Source organism: Trichoplusia ni, chromosome 27 (genome assembly GCF_003590095.1).
Source record: "Trichoplusia ni isolate ovarian cell line Hi5 chromosome 27, tn1, whole genome shotgun sequence".
Lineage (NCBI taxonomy): Eukaryota > Metazoa > Arthropoda > Insecta > Lepidoptera > Noctuidae > Trichoplusia > Trichoplusia ni.
Genome location: NC_039504.1, coordinates 2,922,501 through 2,944,607, shown reverse-complemented (window position 1 = coordinate 2,944,607; position 22,107 = coordinate 2,922,501). Strand labels below are relative to the sequence as shown.

The window sequence follows — 22,107 nt, the reverse complement described above, 5'->3', positions numbered from 1 at the left end:
AAGACTAGATTACTTTTTGTTTTCGTGTAATTTGACCTAATGTTATCTAGAAATGAGTCTAGTTAGGTTATAGCAAATGGGCGCTCATAAAAAGCAATATGTCTACGTGAGCCATTAGTGAACGGCTATAAACTACTGTAATTTGCAGACCTGTTGCTTTTTCAATATTTTCCTAATAGGTCATAAAGCAGGCTTTGGGATAAATAATGTTCCGAGTGTTTACTGATACTTATCGGAAAACCGTTAAGAGGTTATAGATCGAGGATATTTAGTGCTTGAAGAAGACTCGTTAGAATTTGAGGGTACGGTAATACTTTACGCTTCGAAGAGGCCAAGTAGGTACACCATTTTTACGAATAGTTTAATAACCAAAAAGGTAGGAATTAACAAAGGCATGAAAGCAAAGGTATGCAATGCTATCATAACAATTATTAGAATGAATATTAATCAATCAAATATTACCAAAAATACTGGAAATACGAGTCCAACGACAGAATTTAGAATTTCAAACATTCATAGCGACCTTGAAAGCTAGAACATTCTGACGATTCAATCTACTGTAAGTTAAGCTGTCGCGCAAACTTAGTAAGCACATTCAATGTTCAAATTATTATACTAAGTGGAAGTCACAATAAGCATTTTATAAAAAGTTAAATTTCAGACTTAAAAACAGATAACTTAGACTTTTGGTGCTCTAAAATACCTGTTGGTTTCATATATAGTTTTTGGATAACTCACCCTACATTTTTTTGAGATAGTGCCTTCGAATCATTGCATAATGCGATGAATAATTAAACATTCGTGAATCCTCTCGTTGGCGCCCAACGTGGGGCATACCCGCGGTAACTTCTTACGCATTGCGTAAATAAGGAAACTTTTAGTTTAACGAATTTGTATATTTGATGACGGCGGCATTGTTACTGGATTGCCCTTACAAGCCTGTGCCTGGCACCGCTTCCGTTACACTATAACCAGTACGTAGCCTTCAAACGTTCATTTGAATCAATTAGCGAGAATTATACTAGTACTTGCTAGTTTACAGGACTATGCCAGTAGGTTAATGTAAAGTTAGTGAGTATTAAAAAACAAATAAAAAGTAATACATTTGGTTGACCTTTCGTTCTTAGTCAAACAATTGTACACCAAAAAGGTGAACGAGTAAATCAAATAGAATTATGGGTTACCCCATTTATCTTCTAAAACATATTAAGATAATGAATCCACTATGAAACAGATCATCTGAACCTGTTATCTATACTAATATATAAAACTAAAGAGTTTGTTTGTTTGTTTGAACGCACTAATCTCAGGAACTACAGGTCCAAATTGAATAATTATTTTTGTGTTGAATAGACCATTTATCGAGGAAGGCTTTAGGCTATAAACCATTAATAGGAGCTGCGACTAATAGGAGCGAAGACACAATGGAAAATGTGAAAAAAACAGGGCAGGTATAAATAAATCATAACTTATAATCTTCTACCCACGGGGACGAAGTCGCGGGCAACAGCTAGTATCAAATAACATTAGCCTGAACAAACAAAAGAAAACCTACGGGCTGTACAATCTAAGATAAGGCGTACCAACATGAGAGAGATAATTATAATGAAACGTATCTTATGGCTACACCAGCTGTAGCCACAGGAGCTGTAACAAGAATTATTTATAAGGGCTATCAGATTCGCGGCTACATTATATTATTAACAGGGCTATTCCCTATAGGACGGAACCTGAGTTGTTTAACTTGCTTGTAAGTTATATGACGGTTATCTCAAGTAAAAATAATAAAACTTGTACGTTCTTAGATTCAGGTAATTGGTACATGAACATTGGTTATGACAAATGTTATGGCGAAAGTTGGTTCCTAAAATTCGAATTAAAAATAATCCGCAAAATTAGAAGAATCTTTCAACCAACGCTCTTGCCGTGCCTAATTGTGTTATAGACAAGGTTCAGAGAAATGAGAAGAAAATTACTTTTAATAAAGCGTAGACACTTAGCAACACAATTTAAACTGTTGTTATTCCAAAAACAGTGATAAATTAGTCTCAATCCTCTATGTAATTAATATAAAGCAGGATTAACACATCTAAAGTTACTTTAGTACCCTACTTAGAATTCTGTTTGCTGAACAAGATGGCTTTTCTGCGTACGGATTATAGCGTGTACTAGAACGAAAGCTTTATTGAAATCCAGGCACAGACCTGCCAAAGGTGCCGTTAAAAACAGCTAAATCATTTTTATCCCATAAAAACTGTGTTAACCTATCTTTTTTGTTTTCAACCTCTATAGATAGAGCAAATAATACTGGCACGCGAGAATTGCTTTTGAACTTATATTCGTGTTTTCATCGCCTAATGAAAAGAACATGCAACGTGATCGTTGTGAAAAAATGAATTTGGAATAGCGATGACGTAATTGTGAGTTAAGCGCAACATACTAATGAAGTATTTCATTGAATTAATGTTTAATGTAATAAATGAACACGTGAGCAGCTAAACTTTTATATTTTTCGACCGTTGCCTGAATTTTCAAATTATTAACTCCAACGAATGCAAACTGGACTATAGAATCGAACTAATAAACTTCTCTGCCAAAATTTGCCAATTTAAAACGAAACGTGCAGCAGATTCGCCATTTGTTTGTTTAAAAAATATAATTTTGTTTTTTTTTTGTTTTAAAACAGAAAGTAATTGGTTTTCCTTTTGTGGTCTAAGAATATATTGAACTGTTAGACTTTTAAACATTACTACTTATATCTTTACGGTAATACTTATTTCTCAAAGAGACGATTCGTCTGACGATTAATCTGCATCTCACGTTATTAGTTTTTAGTTTATATTTCCCTTAACTGTTAAAAAAAAGTACCTCGAAAATGTTTAAAAAGATATCAAATCATTATTTTTGTTATATTTCATAAAAGGTTCCGTAATGTGTTTTTAATAGCCTGCATTAATATGGTGATTCAGTTCTTGCCTCAGTAGCTGCAGGTATTATTAACATAATATTTACTTAAACTGAAACATTAATAACTTTTTTCTCTGTTTGCCGTCACTTCTTCAAGAAATGTTATTGCAGTTGAGTTAGAAGGACGCCGCTCTACATCATTTAGTACGCTGTCACATTGCTACACTGCCCCAATTTCTTAGAGTATAATAACGTAGAGGAAAAATTACAATACTTAAAATTTGACATTGATAACGCCTTTATTGCAACGATGTTAAGGTTCAAATTAGTTATTAATTACCGTCAACTTGTTCTCATCACCGGATATCTGAGTACCTAGTAATCGGGGTATATGATGATATCTTGTGTCTGTCTATACGGCACATAAAACAAGTCTCGGGCTAGGATAGATCCCTTTATATCCCGATAGAGTCGGGTCTTATCAGATTCATGAGCTACGAGTGTATCTAGCGAATGGCCGTGAATATACTTAAATTTAGATTTCAATGTGATATTATAATTAACATGCATTGCATTGCATGCATGCATTTTTTAGGGTCTTGTATCTAAAGAGTAAAGGAAAGAAAGCGTTTATTCGCGGTTATGACGCATAACAGACAAGCAATTATATGCAAAACACAAGAACATGGTATGAGAAAAGTATGCGACACAAGATTAAGTATTACTTAAGACTAAAAATACAATTCAAAATAGAGGTTTAACAGGCTCTGTCATTTTGTCGTGGAATCCTCAATGTCGCGAGTTTGTCTCACAAATGAGCGGTTATTCATTTTACTTTTATTCAATCTTTTGATCACATTTAAATTTTATCCGCTTTTAATTAACTGAGAAACTGCAAGGCCATCTATTAAAGAAATCACTTCTGCATATAAAGTTAAATAAGTCCTACCAAGAAAACACATTTCACTTTTCGCTAAGAAAGCAATAGCTTTTTTGGAAATAACATCACTTGCTTCCAGTCAAATAAGCAATGTCGCATAATTATCAACATAAATCTTTTTTACAGCATTATTTAATCCTTTTATTATATTTATTGTTTTTTTGGAATCTCACGTAGCTGACCAACAGTATGCCGCAGAACACTTTAGTAATTAAATGGGTCCCTGAATGACAATAATTGGGAAAAAGCCATCTGCGATCCGGTATCAATTCCACAACGTTTATTTATGGTACCACAGGTAGGTAGAGGTGTGAGTAAAAATGTGTATTGGTCATACTATGAAAACTTATCATTTTTATAGAAATCAAAAGGATCTCTTATATAAAAATAAGTTTTTTAGGTAATTCAGTGAGATGTCAATTCAATGCCTAGAAGCTGTTAGCTAAACGTGTTTTTTTTTCACAATTGAAAAAGAGTGGTAGTGCGAAAGTACCGAAAATGGTATATGCTTATTTTGAAATCTAAATCATACGCTGTTAACAATGGGCATATCAATTTTGCATGTACTTTTAATGTGACCAACATTGTACTCTACATCATCATCATCATCATCATCAGCCTATCGCAGTCCACTGCTGGACATAGGCCTCTCCAAGTGCACGCCACTGAGATCGATTTTCGGCTTCTCGCATTCAGCTCCTGCCAGCCGTCTTGCGCAAGTCATCACTCCACCGTGCCTGAGGACTCTACAAAAATACAAAATCCTCATAAATCATACTGTTTCTATGACAACATAAACCACATGCCTATATTAACCACACTCTTGACGTCCACAAAGATCTCAACCTTTAAAAGTTTCTTCATCGCTTGACGAAGTTTAAAATTTCTTTTTTACGACCAACACTAGAGTATAAATTACAAAAAGTTCGAGAACTAAGTAGGATTTAGTGGAAGGCAGTTAAGACTGAAAAAAAGTAATTTACTTAAAATTCTGAGCATCTTTGTGAAGCTTGCACTTATACCAACTTCCACTTAATTTAATAATGCATTTGTACTCATTGTTGTATCATAGTAAAAGGATTTTTACCGTGTAAAATAACTCATTTAAAATCATTTCAATTTTTTTACGTTCTATGTTTTCTTTACTACCTATTATTCAAATATAACGACTGTGTTTTTAAATGTCAAAATTGCAACATGAAAAAGACCAACAACTTTTGATTGTACGGATAGCCGAGTTGTTGAGGTCATCACGCCAAACCCACTGTGCGCGACGCGTCGCGGGTTCGATCCCCGCGTAGGACAAGCATTTATGTGATCCACGAATGCTTGTTCTGAGTCTGGGTGTCTTTGTGCATGTGAATTGTATGTTTGTGAAACACCCCGCGTCACCTTAGTGCGGGAGTCGTTTTTTTTTAAAAAAAATTACCTATATAAAAGTAGGTATACAAAAAAGATTCAACACAAATTCTCGAAGTTCTCGTAAATATTCAGTCATTACTTAACCACATAAACGGACCAGCTAAAAATCACATGACTTGCATGTTAAAACTGGCATGTAACAAGATTTATGAATACAACTCTTCCACATCATTTGCTAAATGGTATAAGAATGTTTCAAATACAATATGGAAAGAATAAATAGAGAGCGCAGAACAATACTGCCAGAATAGTCGAGAGTTTGAGGTTAAATACCCGCGTAAGACAAGCATTTGTGTGATCCACGAATGCTTGTTCTGTTTTTTTATTGAGTATCTTTGAGCATGTGACTTGATTTTTTTTTAAACCCCTGCGACGGAAGCGTCTATGCTTACTATTCAATTAAACGAATCTGAACTCTATTAATTACGTCGTTTTATAACGGAGGTCCTACAGCCACCTTCCTGCTTCAGCATCAGATCAGCGTCATCATCATCATTATCATCTCAGCCTATCGCCGTCAGCGTCATGTCATCATTATATTGTAGAGTCACGAAATTTACAGATGTGTAAATGTAAATTATAAAGTCTATACTACCTTACGTTTTAATAAACAAATAATTTGTTGAAAGTTTTCACATAAATTTAATTCACCTGTCACGTGAGATTTCACAAACATTCAAATCAAATACAAAGACCACTCAGAGTTAGAACAACCGTTTTGACGCTCTGCGGTTTAATAATTGTTTTGAATAAGTTAGACGTTCGTAGCTTAACACGTGTTTGAGTTTCATAAATTTTGGACAAACCTGCTTTTTAAGCAACGGTGATTACTTAAGACTGGGTTTTATAATTTTGTAGTTTATAAACAGCATTTTACTAAAATAAAGTTCTAGTCCATCAGTCACATTTCTCTTTATAGATGGTGTGATGTATGGAAGTGAGCGGCTAGTAACATCACTGAATAGACGCACAAGATTTAAACTCATTAATTAAATTACAGCTTATTATTTTAGTTTAGTTTAAAAAAATCCCGTATAATGGAAATAGAATAGTAAAATGAATAATCCCATCTTAAGACTAATTAAAATTTGACGTCAAATAACCTATTCTTGTCAAGAAACTGTCAATTTTAATACCTACTTATATTTGAACATCGTACAAACAACAATAAAAAGTTTCCAAAGCTTTAAACAAAAATTTAACGTTAATATATCAAAGAAATTTGTTTTCACAGGTTCGTGTTTAAAAGCTGTAAAAATTTAAATGAACGTTTTGCAGAATAAATTCCCTTGTAACTTTTTAAAGTTCGGAAAGTTTACAAATTCAGACATTCACTTAGGTAACGTACTGCAATAAGTTTGTGTTAAGTTTTAGGCACTTGAGTTTAACCTAGAGCTCGCAAGCACATGAATTTTTAACCTGTGAACTTGATAAGATCAGTCTTATGAAATTTGCATTAGATCTGACGAGAATAGACCGACAAATAGATACAATTGATATGAAATACTAAAATATATGAAGTATCTGAATGTTGATGCGAGACGCAAATTAGTTTTTAATTAAAAGTCAAACATGTTGTACTAGTTACATATAAGTTTATTGAATGTTTGTTAATGTTTATCGTGTAGGCAATTGTCGGAGAGTCAAATAACAAAAGTTATTCCAAAATGAATTCAACAACAATAACCTTGAGAAGCTTATTAAAATAAACGCCGCAAATATAGTTAAAATGTAACTGTAATATACTGCAGCTAAGCCGTCAACAGTTAAATTTGTGACCGACAAAGTAAAACTCTAAGTTAAATGAATACGCGTGTAAACTCTAACTTTTTACAACTTTAATCTCGTTAAGTTGGCAACATAAAATCTTTGGTCCGCGCCTCAAGGAGCCAATAGCGTGGCGTTATTTAGTTTTTATTTTTATTCATCCGGTTGAAAATGAATGAATAAATGTTTATGAGTCGGCGTGAATAGTGCCTAAATTATTCATGAGTGGTGCTTGCTTTTGTATGTGCTTATATCTACGTGTAACATAACTGTGGAGTTATGGTAATGTTGTAAGCAAATAGGTTTCTGTTATAAATAGGATTTTTAAAATTGAATCCGCTTGGATATCTTACGTTATAAGTTTTGGGTTTGAAATCATTTTTGAGTGTGTCTAAGACCATTTGAAGAGCAGGCAAAGTATCTTCCATATGTTGAAAAAAATTGACAAGCAAGGAAGTTATTTTTATTCAAGTGAGTACTTGAATGAATATGTGTTCCTTTCTAAACTACTACGTTCCCACATTAGCCCACATCACATACAATGGTTAAAGTTTACACAGACCAGTACTTAATAAATACAATCAATTTCTTAAATAAAATCCTCAAAGTATTTAATGCTTACTGGGACATATCATTAATTCGCTGTCAAGTGAACTTTATCAGCTGAGTGAATTTACAAGAATACGCGTTTGTGAGGAGAGCCCTCAGATCTTGATTGGATATTCCAAGGCCTAAAATCTATAGCAGAATATCGTCTTGTCCGTACAAACATATAAGTATCTATAGTAGGCTATACTAGGCCTTCATATGCTTCAAACCCGCTGCGGTTCTCTCTTTGATGTCAAAAGCACTTGAAACAGTGTTATAATGAACTGCATACTAATTTGCAAACTATGAAAGTTTGTTAAAAGTGAAAACCTCGGCTAGGTAGGTGGAAATGCCTATTAGTGAGAAAAAGTGTTATTTTGTCAAAATTTTGTGAAGGAGATTCAGAAGTTTGAGATAGCAGGAAAATAATGGCTACGAAGAGCAAGAAAGAGAATATCATAGACAAAGGCAGGCCCTAAGGTGGGTTATTCCAGGTTCGCATGATTGCGTTGGATGAAATACAAAGGCCTGGATTTTATTATATTTTTTTATTTGAATTATTTAGGTATATTTTTTTTTATTAATTGATGGTAAAGCGACTCTTAAAAAAGTGGGTTTTTTTTGGCTAACAATTCTTTTTTTCTTTTTGCAAACTTTAAGACACATTAATCTAAAAAAAATATTTAATAGAATATACATTGATGAAGGTATTTGTATACCTATATTTTTTACTAATACAGGAAACTTGTGTTTTTATACGAGCTACATGTTAATGTCACCGGGTTTCCGCAAACATTTATGGATGTAATTTTGACATGTTTGTAATTTATGAGGGACGTAAAATGACTGTGATTTCATATGATTGGGGCACGCAGGATATATGGAAATTGAAGGTTATGTAACATTCTGTAGCGGATGTTTTTAGAGTTCCTTATGCAATGGGTTAAAACAGAATTCTGTGCCTGAAGCTCCGCTATCCATCCGTCTGTCTCATGAAAGTCACACCGATGATAAATTACTGTTGCCGATATAATTGCAAATACGGATTGGGGTTAAAAACTGATTTGTTCCTCTATAGCCTATTTGTACGGAACATTAAGAGTATCGAATGGCACTCGCTCTTGACTGCTTTCTTTTTATACTTTTTCTTTTAAACAAGCCTTACCATTGACGACTATCACCATTACTTATGACTCTTTCAGGACAGAATGCCACTTGGTGGCACTACTTATAACGCAAAAATTAAAATTGAATGCAACTAATACATTCATCTGAATTAACGCAACATAAGAACATGCAAAAGCAATTGAAGTTTCATCAAAACTTCAAGCTCAAAAAAAACTTTTTACGTAAATTCTTATATAACTATTCTGTTTGATAATACTTCGATACAATTTTCCTCTTATACTGAGAAAAACAGTACGGCCAGTTTTCCTTCACCTTTGGTATATGAGGTGATAACGTGAGGTTCTATAATACATGTTTCCCCATAGGCGCGGGCTGAGACGTATGCGAGTAAATTAGCATACTCCGTACTAACTTCCCGTGGCGATCGCAATGTTCCACTGATTTATTTTCCCGAGAGCTTGTCGAGTGCAAGTTTATTGTGTTTTATATACCTATAAGTAAGGGGAAAAGGCTTAATGATAGCTAAGAGACAAAGTATCATTTAAATAAGCTATCCTACTAATATCACGAACGCGACAGTTTGTATGTGTGGATTCGACGAAACTTGATACGCATACCTACAGTTTCTAACCAGGATTAACACACAGGACATCCCAGTTCTATGTTCCCATACGATCATTTTAGATTTTTAGCTTGTGGATCTGTGAGAAATAGCTAGTTAATGATAAAAGAAGGAAAAATCAAAGTAAGTTCTGTTGTTACTAGATTATAATATCACTATGTACAGAAAATCTTATCTTTAATGTAAAAGGAAAACAAAACAGCAGCGCTTATTTATCACAAAACTTGCATTATTACAATATAATGTCTAGAAATTTTAATAAATGTGCAGCGTCGTGAAATAGGTAAAAGAATATTGGACACATTTACAAACACCTGAGTCTGCCCACCACAGACATATATTATGAAAACTTTCAGATTTACGATCGGCTTAAGCGGTGTTGTAGTTGTATCTTGGTCTATGACATTATTTTATGTGAAGAATTTTTAAAGTACTACTACTGATTTATGAGTAGGTACCAAGGTTTGAAGAGGCTGTGTACTGTGATACCGTGTTCTTCGACTAATTTGCGAACGGAATCCTAAGGTATAAACGAAAAAATAAAACGAAGTGTTGTTTCTATTTCACAAACCACACCTGAACCAACAAAGAGTAAGTAAGATAGCAGTAAACAGAAACCTATTACTTAAGAAACTCTTTTTCTGAAACTAACCCGAAACAGGTGTGAATTCAAGTAGAGTTAATACCTGAACTTTTAACTCACACGAGGAACTTTCAACGCGTGTGTATTCTCGAACCAAATACAACTATTGATAGTAAGTATTTGTCGACACATATTTGTTTTGAGTCGTTTACAAAGAATAGTGGGTAGTGTGTCTACACTGCAAATGTACTAGAAAATGCAGAAATGTTTTCAGTTGTCGTTTGAATTTTGCTTTGAAGATAGACACAAAATAAATAGTGTTTTGAATTCTTGACAGCGCCACTACTCTAACAACACTTAGCCGTAGGTATCGTCGCTAAGAACGTACAAGAATAACATAGTGAAGAAAAGAGCTCACATGCGAATATTGGTTTTTAAAAAGGGTGTTGTAAGCTACATCATAGGCCTAAGGGCGGTTTACTCTGTCACTAGGTTGTAGGTATAACAACCATAGGAGAAGGAACAAGAGGAAGACTTGAAAAATCCTTCCGTCAGCTCTCTCTCTCAAATCTCGTCAGTAGCCGTATGTAAGTAATCTCCGTATGAGCCCCAGTATTTAACTGTAACTAGACTATTTTTCGTCAGCAATAGCGTATATATACCTACATAGCGTAATAACGGATAGCCGTTTTTCCTGGACAAAAAGAGAATGTGTATGGACAAACAATGAATTTAGCAAAACTTTCTGACGTTTAATTTGATAATGGCCTTATAAATACCAATATTTTTTTTTATATTAAATTATCTTACAAAACGTCACGTCCATCCCTATCCAAAAAAAAAAGTCCTGGAACCTTGTAGTTCCATGCGACGTGGCTCAGTCACACTCGTAACAAGTACACCTACTCTAATACAACATGGTTTGTTATTGCGGAACGCGTCGTTAGCTAATAGTGTAGTACCTGCAACACCAACAGATGTTCCCGGTACCAACGGGAACGCAATATCGTACTAAGTTATGTGCGTTCACGATTACACTATTGCTCTTTTGTTTTTGTCAGAACGTAAAGAGAACAAGTTATTGTATTACATATTGTTATATCCAAGCCGTGACTTGGAAAGCACATTCAGGGTCCGATTCCGCTATTTTATAATGGCCGAAGAATGAATGGCAATTGGATTAAAATTATTCCTTTTCTCTTAAGCATTTTGCCAATACAATTATTGGAAATTCATTGTAGTGATCGTGAGTGTGCCATCCCTTACTGAATTTCAAATAAGTATATAGGAAAAATGCTTAAGGGAATACAAAAAAAAATCATTCGGCCATTGTAAATACCAGAATTAGTGCCCAGGGCATGTACCGCCATCTCCTTGAGAAAAAGCCATTTAAAGCAGTGTGAGAAATAACAAGTTGCGGTACATTGACGTCAATGGTCAGTCACTTCTGTTGCTATTGCCGTATCACCCAGCAATGTATTACAACTTATATGACATTTCTCGCATCGTCTGAATAAGCCTTAAGTCTACTACTGTCGTGAAAGGGAGATACCGCTCTTCACCGTGTAAAGCTATATCTCGCTCACAAAATATCTACAGCTTCACTTTGCTCTGGTCGTAGAACTCTAGCTGTTAGTCGTAGCTACCGAGGGTTGAATCGTTATGTCCTAAAATTTACAACTACCCTACTTACTCGGTATGAGCACTAATGAACAGTGTGTAGGTCAGATAAAGAGTCGCGAGAAGTTAAATACTGTTTGTTTATTAAAAGTGTTTAGTTTTGGTAGATCTATCGATAAAATTAGAAAATTCTTCGTACCAAAAAAGAAAGGACACAGAATATTTGTTTGAATACAGCATTATTAAATATGCTATTAACTCTGATGTTTAACATTTCTGGTATAAAAAACCGTACTTTTTTAAATATGTTGCATGTTTATTCGCAATCGCTTACTCAATCAAATATTAATTGGCTGGTCAATTAACTAACCAAATAAATACAGAGAGTTTTTAAATTAATGTAACCTCTTTCGTAACCATACAGTTAATACCCATAACTCAAATTGTCATTCAGGTGACTTTATTGTTGGAACGGACAGCTGTTATTTTGGGGAAATTTCACATAAAATTTACATCGAAATATGCTTTTCGTGCTTCATGTGAAATACTATTGTTACGTATGTCATGCATTTTTATTGCTCAATCTGAAACAACGACTGATTGGATTTGTCTAAAATGAGTGAGACTTTGAACTTAATGTGTTATACAAATTAATTTTAAACGACAATGTGTTCATAGTAACAAAATAAAACTTGTGATTTTATAATATTCGTAATAAAAAATAATTAAGTTCTACTCAAATATTCGTAAAAATATTACAGCAGAATTTCATTTCCAAAGACCGATGTTTGTAACTACATATTCCTAATTTTACCAACATTTAAAAAAAGAATATCTCCTATCGTCATTATTAAAAACTCAAACAATACAACTAGCCAGTGTTACCAGATCCAAATACAAATGTGATTCACACGTTTAAAAAGAAAACAAAACATGCATTGAACATGCAGCCTTTGTAGCTATCGCGAGCAAAAACGTAGCGGTGACGAGTGTCGCCTAAAAACTAGAGTGAAATATTACGGCGGTGGCCGGCAGCTAGCCTGCGACTATTTATGAACTGTTTCTGTGTCTAGAACTACATTCTACTGCTTCTAGTTAACAAAAGGTCAGCCCTTGTATTCAAATGACGTTTCTACATCAATAATTAACGCTTAAAAAAATAGAATTGACGTTTCGTTTTAATAAGTCATGTGAGTTTTTCATCTCTATAAATTCGAGTGTTAACTAATAATAAGGAAATATTAAGTCCGCACACGAGATTGCTACCGGTCGTAAAAAAATAAATTCTTCAGCATTTTCTTTTCATGTTGGTAATAAAACGAATACACGTTTTATGTACAATTCACAATAACCCAATATTTTTTTTACATTTATTTTATACGGCTACGTTTTTTAATTATTCTGCCAATGTTACTTCTATACAATTTCATACTGACATTGATACAGCTATTCGTTGTATTAATCATGATATGGGCAGTAATGGTATAGTACCATGATTGATGTCATATATAAACAGCAGGTCACCCTAACTGTGGTCATTATTATAATGTGCCTTGTACTTTGCGTGCGATCACTATGACATGTCTCTGCATTGCCGATTTTTGTAACGCAGTGTAAAACAAATATTCCTGTTTGTGCTAACATCTAATGTGCTAACAAACAAAAAGATTGAGGAAATTTGTAGTGAGCTATTGTCGATGTATATTATTATATATATGTCTATTAACACGAAGTTTAGGAGTCATTTTCAGATTTTGTACAACAGAAAATTTATATGCTAATATTTATGTAGCTATGTTGCAGAGAAAAGTACGGCCTCATTCAAGGAACGCTTTTTTCATTGAACTCTCTTTATACAATTGAGTTATTTGCTTACATGCACAGAAACGACATCTAGATAATTATAAATACAGGACGTTTCCAAAACACCTTGTACAAACAGAAATCTTTTACTGAAATATATTTCGTTCCATAATTGGCTAAGTAATCAGTACCAGGAGATCATAAATGTATGATACATGATATTACTCTTGTGTTGTGAAGATAAATCTTTGTATTGTCTGTTTGAGCACAGGCACACGTATCTATAGCCCTTGGATGTTATAAGATAAATGAAGATTACGATACTGTATTGTACAGTTTAATTACTGCGTAATCTATGATACGGGTTGTATAAAAATATATTTATCTAGATAGTATGAGTAAGGTTGAATTATTATCTGAAAAAAAAGTATTGAAAAGTTAAGAATAACAATTTTGAACCCATTTGCAATTATGGCTTACAAACATTGTAAGTACTATGAGATGAAAAGATCAGCCATATTTAACTAGAAGGCATGCAAAAATGTTGTACACACATAGGTAGTTATTCAAAACGGTCAGAAAACACACAAAAATATAGAACTGATAATTTAACTTATACTTTTTTTTTCAAATGCAATTTATTAAAAAATCGTAATAAGCTTTACTTTCTAAAAAATCAAGTACATAGTTCATTTAAATCTATTACAAAATCACATTAAACTCGTACAGCATATTTTAAATCTAATTGAATGAAAGCTAATGGCTTCCAAGTTCCATTTTAAACTCACTTTACATGATAATGAAACGTCATTGTCACCGCGGCATTTGAGGCGACCGCGACGCCATCACGGATAATGATATGACAATCACTGATCCAAAACCGTAGCTACTGCGGCAGAATCGAATAATATACTTACAAAGGTCAAAAATACTGTGTTGTGGAATTCCCGGAATAACAAACGGAGCTTTTTGCTTTTAACCCAGGATTATTGGACATGTGGTATGGTAGTGGTATTGAGATCTCGCTTCCACAATGAATGTCGATCTAAGTAATGAGAAGTGTCAATTATGCTGGTTTGATTAGAAATTAATAGAAAAAAACATTAAACCATAAGTGGACTTTATTTATTTATTTATTTTTATTTTGTTAAATATACAATTACAATATGTAGTGCTCCACAAAACCGGTTTATCGGTTTAGTTAAGTTTACACATATATTATACATATAAAAGTTATACACATAGGTATGTATTTAACAAGTACTTTTTAAGTCTCCGTTTAAATCTTTGTTTCTTGTCTGATATCTGCTGGCAAACTGTTCAACAGATATGGTAAGCGTTTCTTTAGTGTTATTATAATTTATATCAATTCAGTTTTAAGAAATGGGTTAGGATCTAAAAAAAAGAATGTTAAATAGTATATACTCAATATTTATTGCTTTTTATTGGATATTGAAGCTGTCTACAATTTTTCCGCAAATGAAATTATATCTGTATCGAAGTTCCAAGTCATGAATTGAAGAGTGTCAAGACCAGTTTATCCTGTTCATCACTTAAAAATAAAACGAGACATCGATATTTCACAAAACGGAAAAGAACATTCTTTTCCCTGCCATGTCTGTATCAATTACTTGAAATAGTGCTTACAAGACAACGGTTAATGGCGGTGCAAGTAATGTGCCCATTAGAGATTAACCCAGCTTCCGGATTAGCATTCGCCGCGCGGTTTACGATTATTGATCAGCTAATGCGGATATCTTAGCCCCGCACACCCACTCACTGACAACTAGGCATTGGACAGATAATCCAGCCTTCTGTGATATTTTGCTGACAACCATAACCAGTACACTATAAAATTTTTCGACTTGAAGAATGTTTCAAACAGTTTTGTGGGGTTACGAGTTAGAAGACACAAATAGAAAATAACAAATTTTCCGATTATCAGGATGTAGTAATTGGTAGGGATTGATGGGAATGTCTTGTAAGTCTAAACTTAAGCTAAAAAATTAAAAACGTCTTATACCTTATATTTCAACCTAAAAAAGCTAAAAATATCTAGAACGGGAATACTATTCGAATCGCAGAATTTTTCGTTTCCAAACATCGGAATTGCTAGCGTCGCGGTCGAGAGCCCGTTCTTTCAATATCCAAAGAAAACGTCCGAATACCTATTTGGTACTGAGGTCATTGGGGATGGCGGCTTTTCCGCACACCAGACATTCTGCGACAAAATCTGCCACATACAAGCATCCGTGCATTCGTACTATTAGTGTCAGTTTCCACTCGTGGAATTCCGGGAACATTACATCCATTTGCCGAACAAAAGGTTTCTTCTGTTAATCGGGGACACTTAATCACACCGTCTCGGTGCAGTTTGCATTTAAGCTGGTTTACATAAGTCATACGTAATGTTCCTTCGCTGTGGTTTAGGAATGAATGGCACTTTGTTACTTGTTATTCGTGCAAGATGCATCTTTGTAAGTAGGAATACTCGTAGAGTTGGGCTCTAGTTTAAAATATACATAGGTATTAATAAGCTACTTTTGTAATTGTTTTAAAGGTATGCAAAGTCCACGATAACTGCCTAACACGACAGAAAAAGAACAAGGGTCAACTTGCTTTTTGGGAGGATGTGCTTCCTCACAATTTTCCTTCCCCGTTGTCAATGATGTCTGAGGTAAGAAAATCCACTTGATTTACGTACTTCATAGATATTGAAACTTCCCGGGCTGTTAACTTAATCACTTAAATATATTATATTTTAAGGAGATTGTAATCTCGTTTATTTAGTCATAAAAAATATGAGCTCGACGCGAACAATTTAATTTTCACACAAAAACTTTCGAATACTTAATCATGCGCAATTTTTTTGGAACAAATGTAATGTATCCAAAAATAGACTGTATAACAAGGGTGTTTAAGCACAAAATTCACGGGCACTAATTAATTTAGAACAAAGGCTGATGTTTATGAGGTTTCATTAAACATTTAGCTTGTTTCGGGTTCCGTAACAATAGCAAGGATGGAGCGGGACGGTCGCATTGCGGGTATTTTTAGTGTTATCTCTTTTAACTGTAGTTACGTTATTGTCAGCTGATCCTAACGTTGTCGGCAAATCGTCCGTTAAGCTCGCTTTTGTTATAGAGGGTGATTTAACACGCGATTAACTTGTCACATTATATCGGGGATAAAGTTATGTTATGTTCGTAATTAGATTTATGCTAGTTTCGATGTAGTCCGGCTACCATTTTAGGGAGAATTCAGTGTTGTACAAATATTGAAAACATCATTAAACAAGAAAATTATTGTTGCCGAGTAAAACCATGTCTTTTATCTATTCAAACATTTAACAACATATTGTTTATTGCGAAGTTTTAAGAAAGTTTCATCATTATCCTTTGAAATTAATTAAGATATCCAACCTAATTCTTAAAACTCCTTTCATTCAACAAACTTCTGTATACGTCAAATAAATCATCACGAAGCATCACGATAAATAAATCCTTCTTACATTGACAGCTAGACATGATTTATTTTTATTTATACCCTTAACATTCAACACCCTCGCGAGCACTAAAGCCATACATATCTCATAGTTTCGTGCCATCGCCACTTTTGAGTGACGTCACCAAACTTCCATGCTTCCATCCAACACCTGCGATCTTGCTTCTTCTATTTATAGAAAACCTTCAAGAAAATGTCTAGATTCCATTAGTATTTGATACCTTTTGCTTCCGAAGTGGTTACGAAAGTTCAATGAAAATGGAAAGCACGTGCACGTTTTGAACTAAGTAAATTCGGTAAGTAAATTTTAGGTTTTAATATATAGAATGGCCTTCTTAAGAGTATTTTGTTTTATTTACTGCATTTTTATATACTTCCTTTATAACGTCATAAAACGGTGATAACTTGAGGTACATTTTAATTTAATTACAAGCAGTTTTCTGTTTTAGCATTCCTAGAATCAATTATAGACAAATTCGAAGTTGAAAAAAAGTTTAAGATTGTTAAATTTTTTCTCCATCTATTACAAAAAAAACTCTAGTGAGTCTTTTTTAAAACACTTAACTGTTTAAACATTCTTTCTAATATTTATTCCGGTGTAATATTCGCGCGCCGCAACGCCCGCAACCATACATTGTAGCTGCAAATGTAGCCGCAGTAATGTCCGCCAGATGGCGTTATACAGCCTTATAGGATGTTGGACGACCTTGAGTTTACAGGCATTTTTATATTTCCAATCCCAGGTTTTATTCGAAGTTACTTTTCTATGAAACATTTGTAAGTGAGTCTATTAAGCGGAGTTAGTTAAGGTAAACATTGTGTTACATAGTACTTTAACCAGCCAAACGAAACCTCATATCATTTTTTATTTTGTAATTTTTTCATAAAATTGATTCAGAGTTAAAGTTTGTAATGTAGTGTATAAGTACTCACACAAAATAAAGAAAGTAATAAAACAGCGTCGAAAATAATTAAGATCTTAATATAATGACGATGATAAACAGGTATTATTCCCAGTGGTGGAATATTAGCATTTGAAATCGCTGTCCTCTTATCAGTAAGTACATTAGCAAACTTTTCAACAAAAAAAATAATAATTCCATATTAAAATCCTGCGACCATCAAACGGCCGTCTTAAACTTCATCAACTCCAACACTAGTTAATGGTTTCGTCTCTACGTTGGAGGGTTATATTAACTTGGTACAATTGTTTCAGGCTGGTATCCTTATAATCGCTGCGCCAAACAAGTCCTTGAACACATTTTAAAATAATACTATCATTTCCATTTGTTCGTGACTAACAAAAGTACATTTAAATCAATGAAACCAATTTACTTCCTCGAATTTTACTATTAAAAGAATATTTATTGAACAAATTGTCGCAGACTATAGACTGTTATAGATAACTTTTGGCGGTTAACCGCTATTTTGATAAGCTGTCGAGATGGTCAGTAGAATGGTAGCAATGTTCCAAAAAAATATTTGGAAGCAAAACTAAAAAAAATCTAAAATCAAAACGGTACAAGGTCTCAATGCAAAATTTTTATTGCATTCCACATGTTACGTAGATAGTTAAAAACAAGTTAAAGATAAATATGGACCCTGTTGGGAACGCAACATTATGGACAAAAAAAAATGTAAGCATTTATGTAAATAACTAACTTCTCAAATAGTTAAACCATTTGTCTATTTTCGTTCTTCTCCAGTGTCTTAGGATAATTTTTTATTGCATTAGCCTAAGCTCTGCATGTTGCGAGCAACTTAAAGTTTTTCATTTATTACGGATGAAAAAAAAGCTACCCAAAATAAGTAGAGGCACAATATACCCTGGTACTGGTACTGGCAAACAAACTTACTAAAGTAAGGAGGTTGTATCAAAACTGAAAAACAGTAGAAGTAGAATTGACCGGTCTGTCTTTTAAACAAAGAAAATAATTAAAAAAAGTTGTATGGCAATCGGTACTGTTTTGGAAAATTTACAGCTTCCGCAGATTCAATTGTCTGTCAATCAAAATGCCAAGTGCGTTTTACTAGCTGAACTGTTTTGCATGCACTTTCATTTCACTTTGACATACGAGCACGTGTCAAAAGGGTCGGAGATTGCCATCCAATTAGTAACTGATTGATTTTTCTATTCGGCCTTGGAACACTGGTACTAGAATCAACAACAGTATGATGAAAATCATTTTAAATTTATGAAGTATTTTCATAAAAAAGGGAAAAAAGTTCACTTAAGTATCCGTGACTATATTTCTGTCTAATTATTTGCTAATGTCATATTATCACGTCATGCCCATTAGGGTATTTAAGGTAAAGAGAAGAAGTAATCAACATTTTTTACCTCGTACCAACCAATACATGGTTAGTAGGTACGAGGTTGATCAAATTAAATAGTGATATTATTTTCTTACAAATCATAAAAATAAGAAATATAAAAGGTGAAACCCTTTACATTTCTTAGTCTTTAAAAAACGTTGGTGTTAAATGATACTACTGATTTTATGCCGCAATAAATTGCATTTAATGCCGACTTAAACACCGGCAAACATTTTCATCATAACCCATAATGATTTCAATTTATAGCCATTCATTTATAAGTGTTCTTATTTTTTCTATGACTGCTCGAAATTAGTAAACACGATGTTAAAAATATATTTAAAAAACAACGTCGAAACTTTCATAAACATCTTCGATCACAGGATGTAAAAAACAACTCTTGAATACTTTATTAAATGGTATGTGTATTTTTTTTTAATTTCAAAATGGCAGCAGAAATCCATCCCGCCAACAACTTAAACAAACTTTTTCCGCGCGTAAAAGTTGCAACGGAATCTTATGAAACAGCCACAAGTGTCAAACTCACCGGGCGGTGACTTCTGCGGTGTGGCTGGTTCGTCGTGATGATAGGGGACTCCTCTGAGGAGCTGGAGGGCTAGTTCTGTGCCGACCTCCTCGGAGCGCGGGCACGGCACGTACGCGTACTGTTTCTTGGTCGGCGCCGGCAGGGGCGCGACGCGGTGTTTGCTCCGGTCGGCCATGCGACGTCTGCCGCGCGGCTGGCTCGCCCGCCGGAGTGCCGCAGCCCGCCGACCTCTTATCGATAAAGCTGCCCGTTTGCTACCGGGATATATTAATTTAGTGCGTAAACTCCTCAAGTTTGTTCAATGATAAATCCGCGCTCCAGTTAGTTTTTGACACGCGATACATCACGCGCTAGTTAAATACGATTTATTGTTAGTTTTATTTTTATAAGAAGGTAGTTTGTAAGTTCCTCACTTGTTAGTTGAGTTCTATAAAATATCTTGACGTCAAATACTATTACAAAATTAAAACTATCATATATCTAGTAAACCACACTTAATAAACTCTATCTCGATTACACTAAATTTATTCTTCCCAAATAATACAAACTAAAAATGCAAAAAGTAAGTTCTGAAAGTAAAATAACCGTGACGGATTGTAATTACAGCCGCTTGTGCAGTTTAATTGCTTGCTTAAAATTGCTTTTATGAAGTTCGGAACAAATGAAACCAGAAGCTTTAATAATAAAACAGAAATGTATGGATATTATGGTATTGTGGCTGAATAATAATTTATATTCAGCCCTTCATTGTTACATAATAAATGGAGCAGGATTTAAGCATACCTTTTGCCAATTAAAATTGTTATTAAAAGATGCGTTATTTTTATTTTTATTAAAAAAATACTAGTTAATCGTTAATAAAGTTTTAAATTACGAACTTTATCAACGGTCAAAATTTACTTTTTATTTTCAAATCTTTGTCGAACACATTCGGTTTTTGAAAGGCTAAGCCTAGTGTCGTGGGTGCGGTGCGCGCGCATTCCCGCGTGCTGGTGCTGAGTCCCGCACTCCCGCACTACGGTCGATACCACGTGCCCGCGGGAGAGCTGCACTATGCGGACACTTGCACAATAACAAAGCCTTGGTCGCAACACTCGCAACTCACAGGGTTACGCACGCAACTTGGCGGGTAAACAAACTGAATGGGAGGGTGCTTGTTTATGTTTACTTCTGTTGGCGAGATGATAGAACTATGCATAAATTATTGGTGTCAGAATATTTATAGAGCCGGGAACCCACGTTTTTAATTACAATAATCTTAAAATTAGAATGCTTATTAAAAAAATAGTGCGATGTAAAGTTTTTTTGCAGGTTAACGTAGTTTTTAATGTTTTTTATTTAACTAAGAATCCCAATTAGCTAGTAACAAAAAAAAAATCCGAATGGTAATAGGAATGTTGCAGCACATTCGTCTGACTTGAATTTAAAGTCAGAGTCCACCTGCACAAAGAAAACAGACGCTAACGAACTCGATAAAAAAAATAAAAAGGTCTCGACCACAGACTGCCGATACTCTGGTTTATAAAGCTAAGCTTTTGGCTGACTTTAAACTATGTAAACAATTGTGAGCGGCGCTTCACCCACTTCCACTACCTCTAGAAGTTTACCAACTTAGAACATGTATGACTAGTGACATGGTTATAATACACATAAAGTTTATGCGCTGTAAACTAAGTGAACACGTATAATACCAGTCCTGCATGTGCTGTGCCATTGACTCCTGGACCACATTCAATATGACTCCCGAAAACACATAAGTGTTATACTGACAAAGGAAATTATTTAGAGACCTTTTAGTACTTAACCTAAGTCTAATTTAGCAATATATATTTTGCTATGCTAATTCTCTGTAGTTTTATAGCAAAAAGTAGCACAGGCTTACTGAAAACATTCGAGCTTCGAATACTCTTATTTGTGTGAGCTCGGGAACCACAAAATGTTTATGACTCCATCCGTCATGCCAGTGTTAAGGGAGATCAGTTCTTTGTTATTCCAAAAATTGGAAATGAGTTTAGCGCGCCCCTGACGTCGTAAATCGGGATACGGTGACTTTGAAATAATAATGGCGGACACAGCTTAGAATGCTAATTCGAAAAAAGTAGAGCAAACAAAAATAGAACACAGTAAACAGTTTGTAGAATTAATTTCTCATATCTATGTGACCAAAAAGTCCCAGATGCACGTGAACGTTGGGTATGAACTTTCTTTTAGCATTTGAGATCCCTAGCGTAAAACTACAGACTAACTAAAAAATGTATAACAAGATGTCTAAATAAATAAAACAAAAGGAATCATACTAAAAGTTGATAAAGTCAAAAGTCAATAGTCTCCTGTTCAATTAAACAGAGGCATCTAAAAGG

General features: G+C 34.2%; 1 protein-coding gene across 1 annotated transcript in view; it reads right to left on the bottom strand.

The window, feature by feature from the left end:
- LOC113505802 overlaps nucleotides 1-20,123 on the bottom strand; it is a 94,426-nt gene extending 74,303 nt beyond the window's left edge. Inside the window, exon 1 of the mRNA XM_026888631.1 lies at nucleotides 19,748-20,123. Coding sequence (XP_026744432.1) covers nucleotides 19,748-19,922 — 175 coding nt within the window. The 5' untranslated portion in view covers nucleotides 19,923-20,123. The remainder of the gene's footprint in view (nucleotides 1-19,747) is intronic.
- Between the last annotated feature and the right edge of the window lie 1,984 nt (nucleotides 20,124-22,107).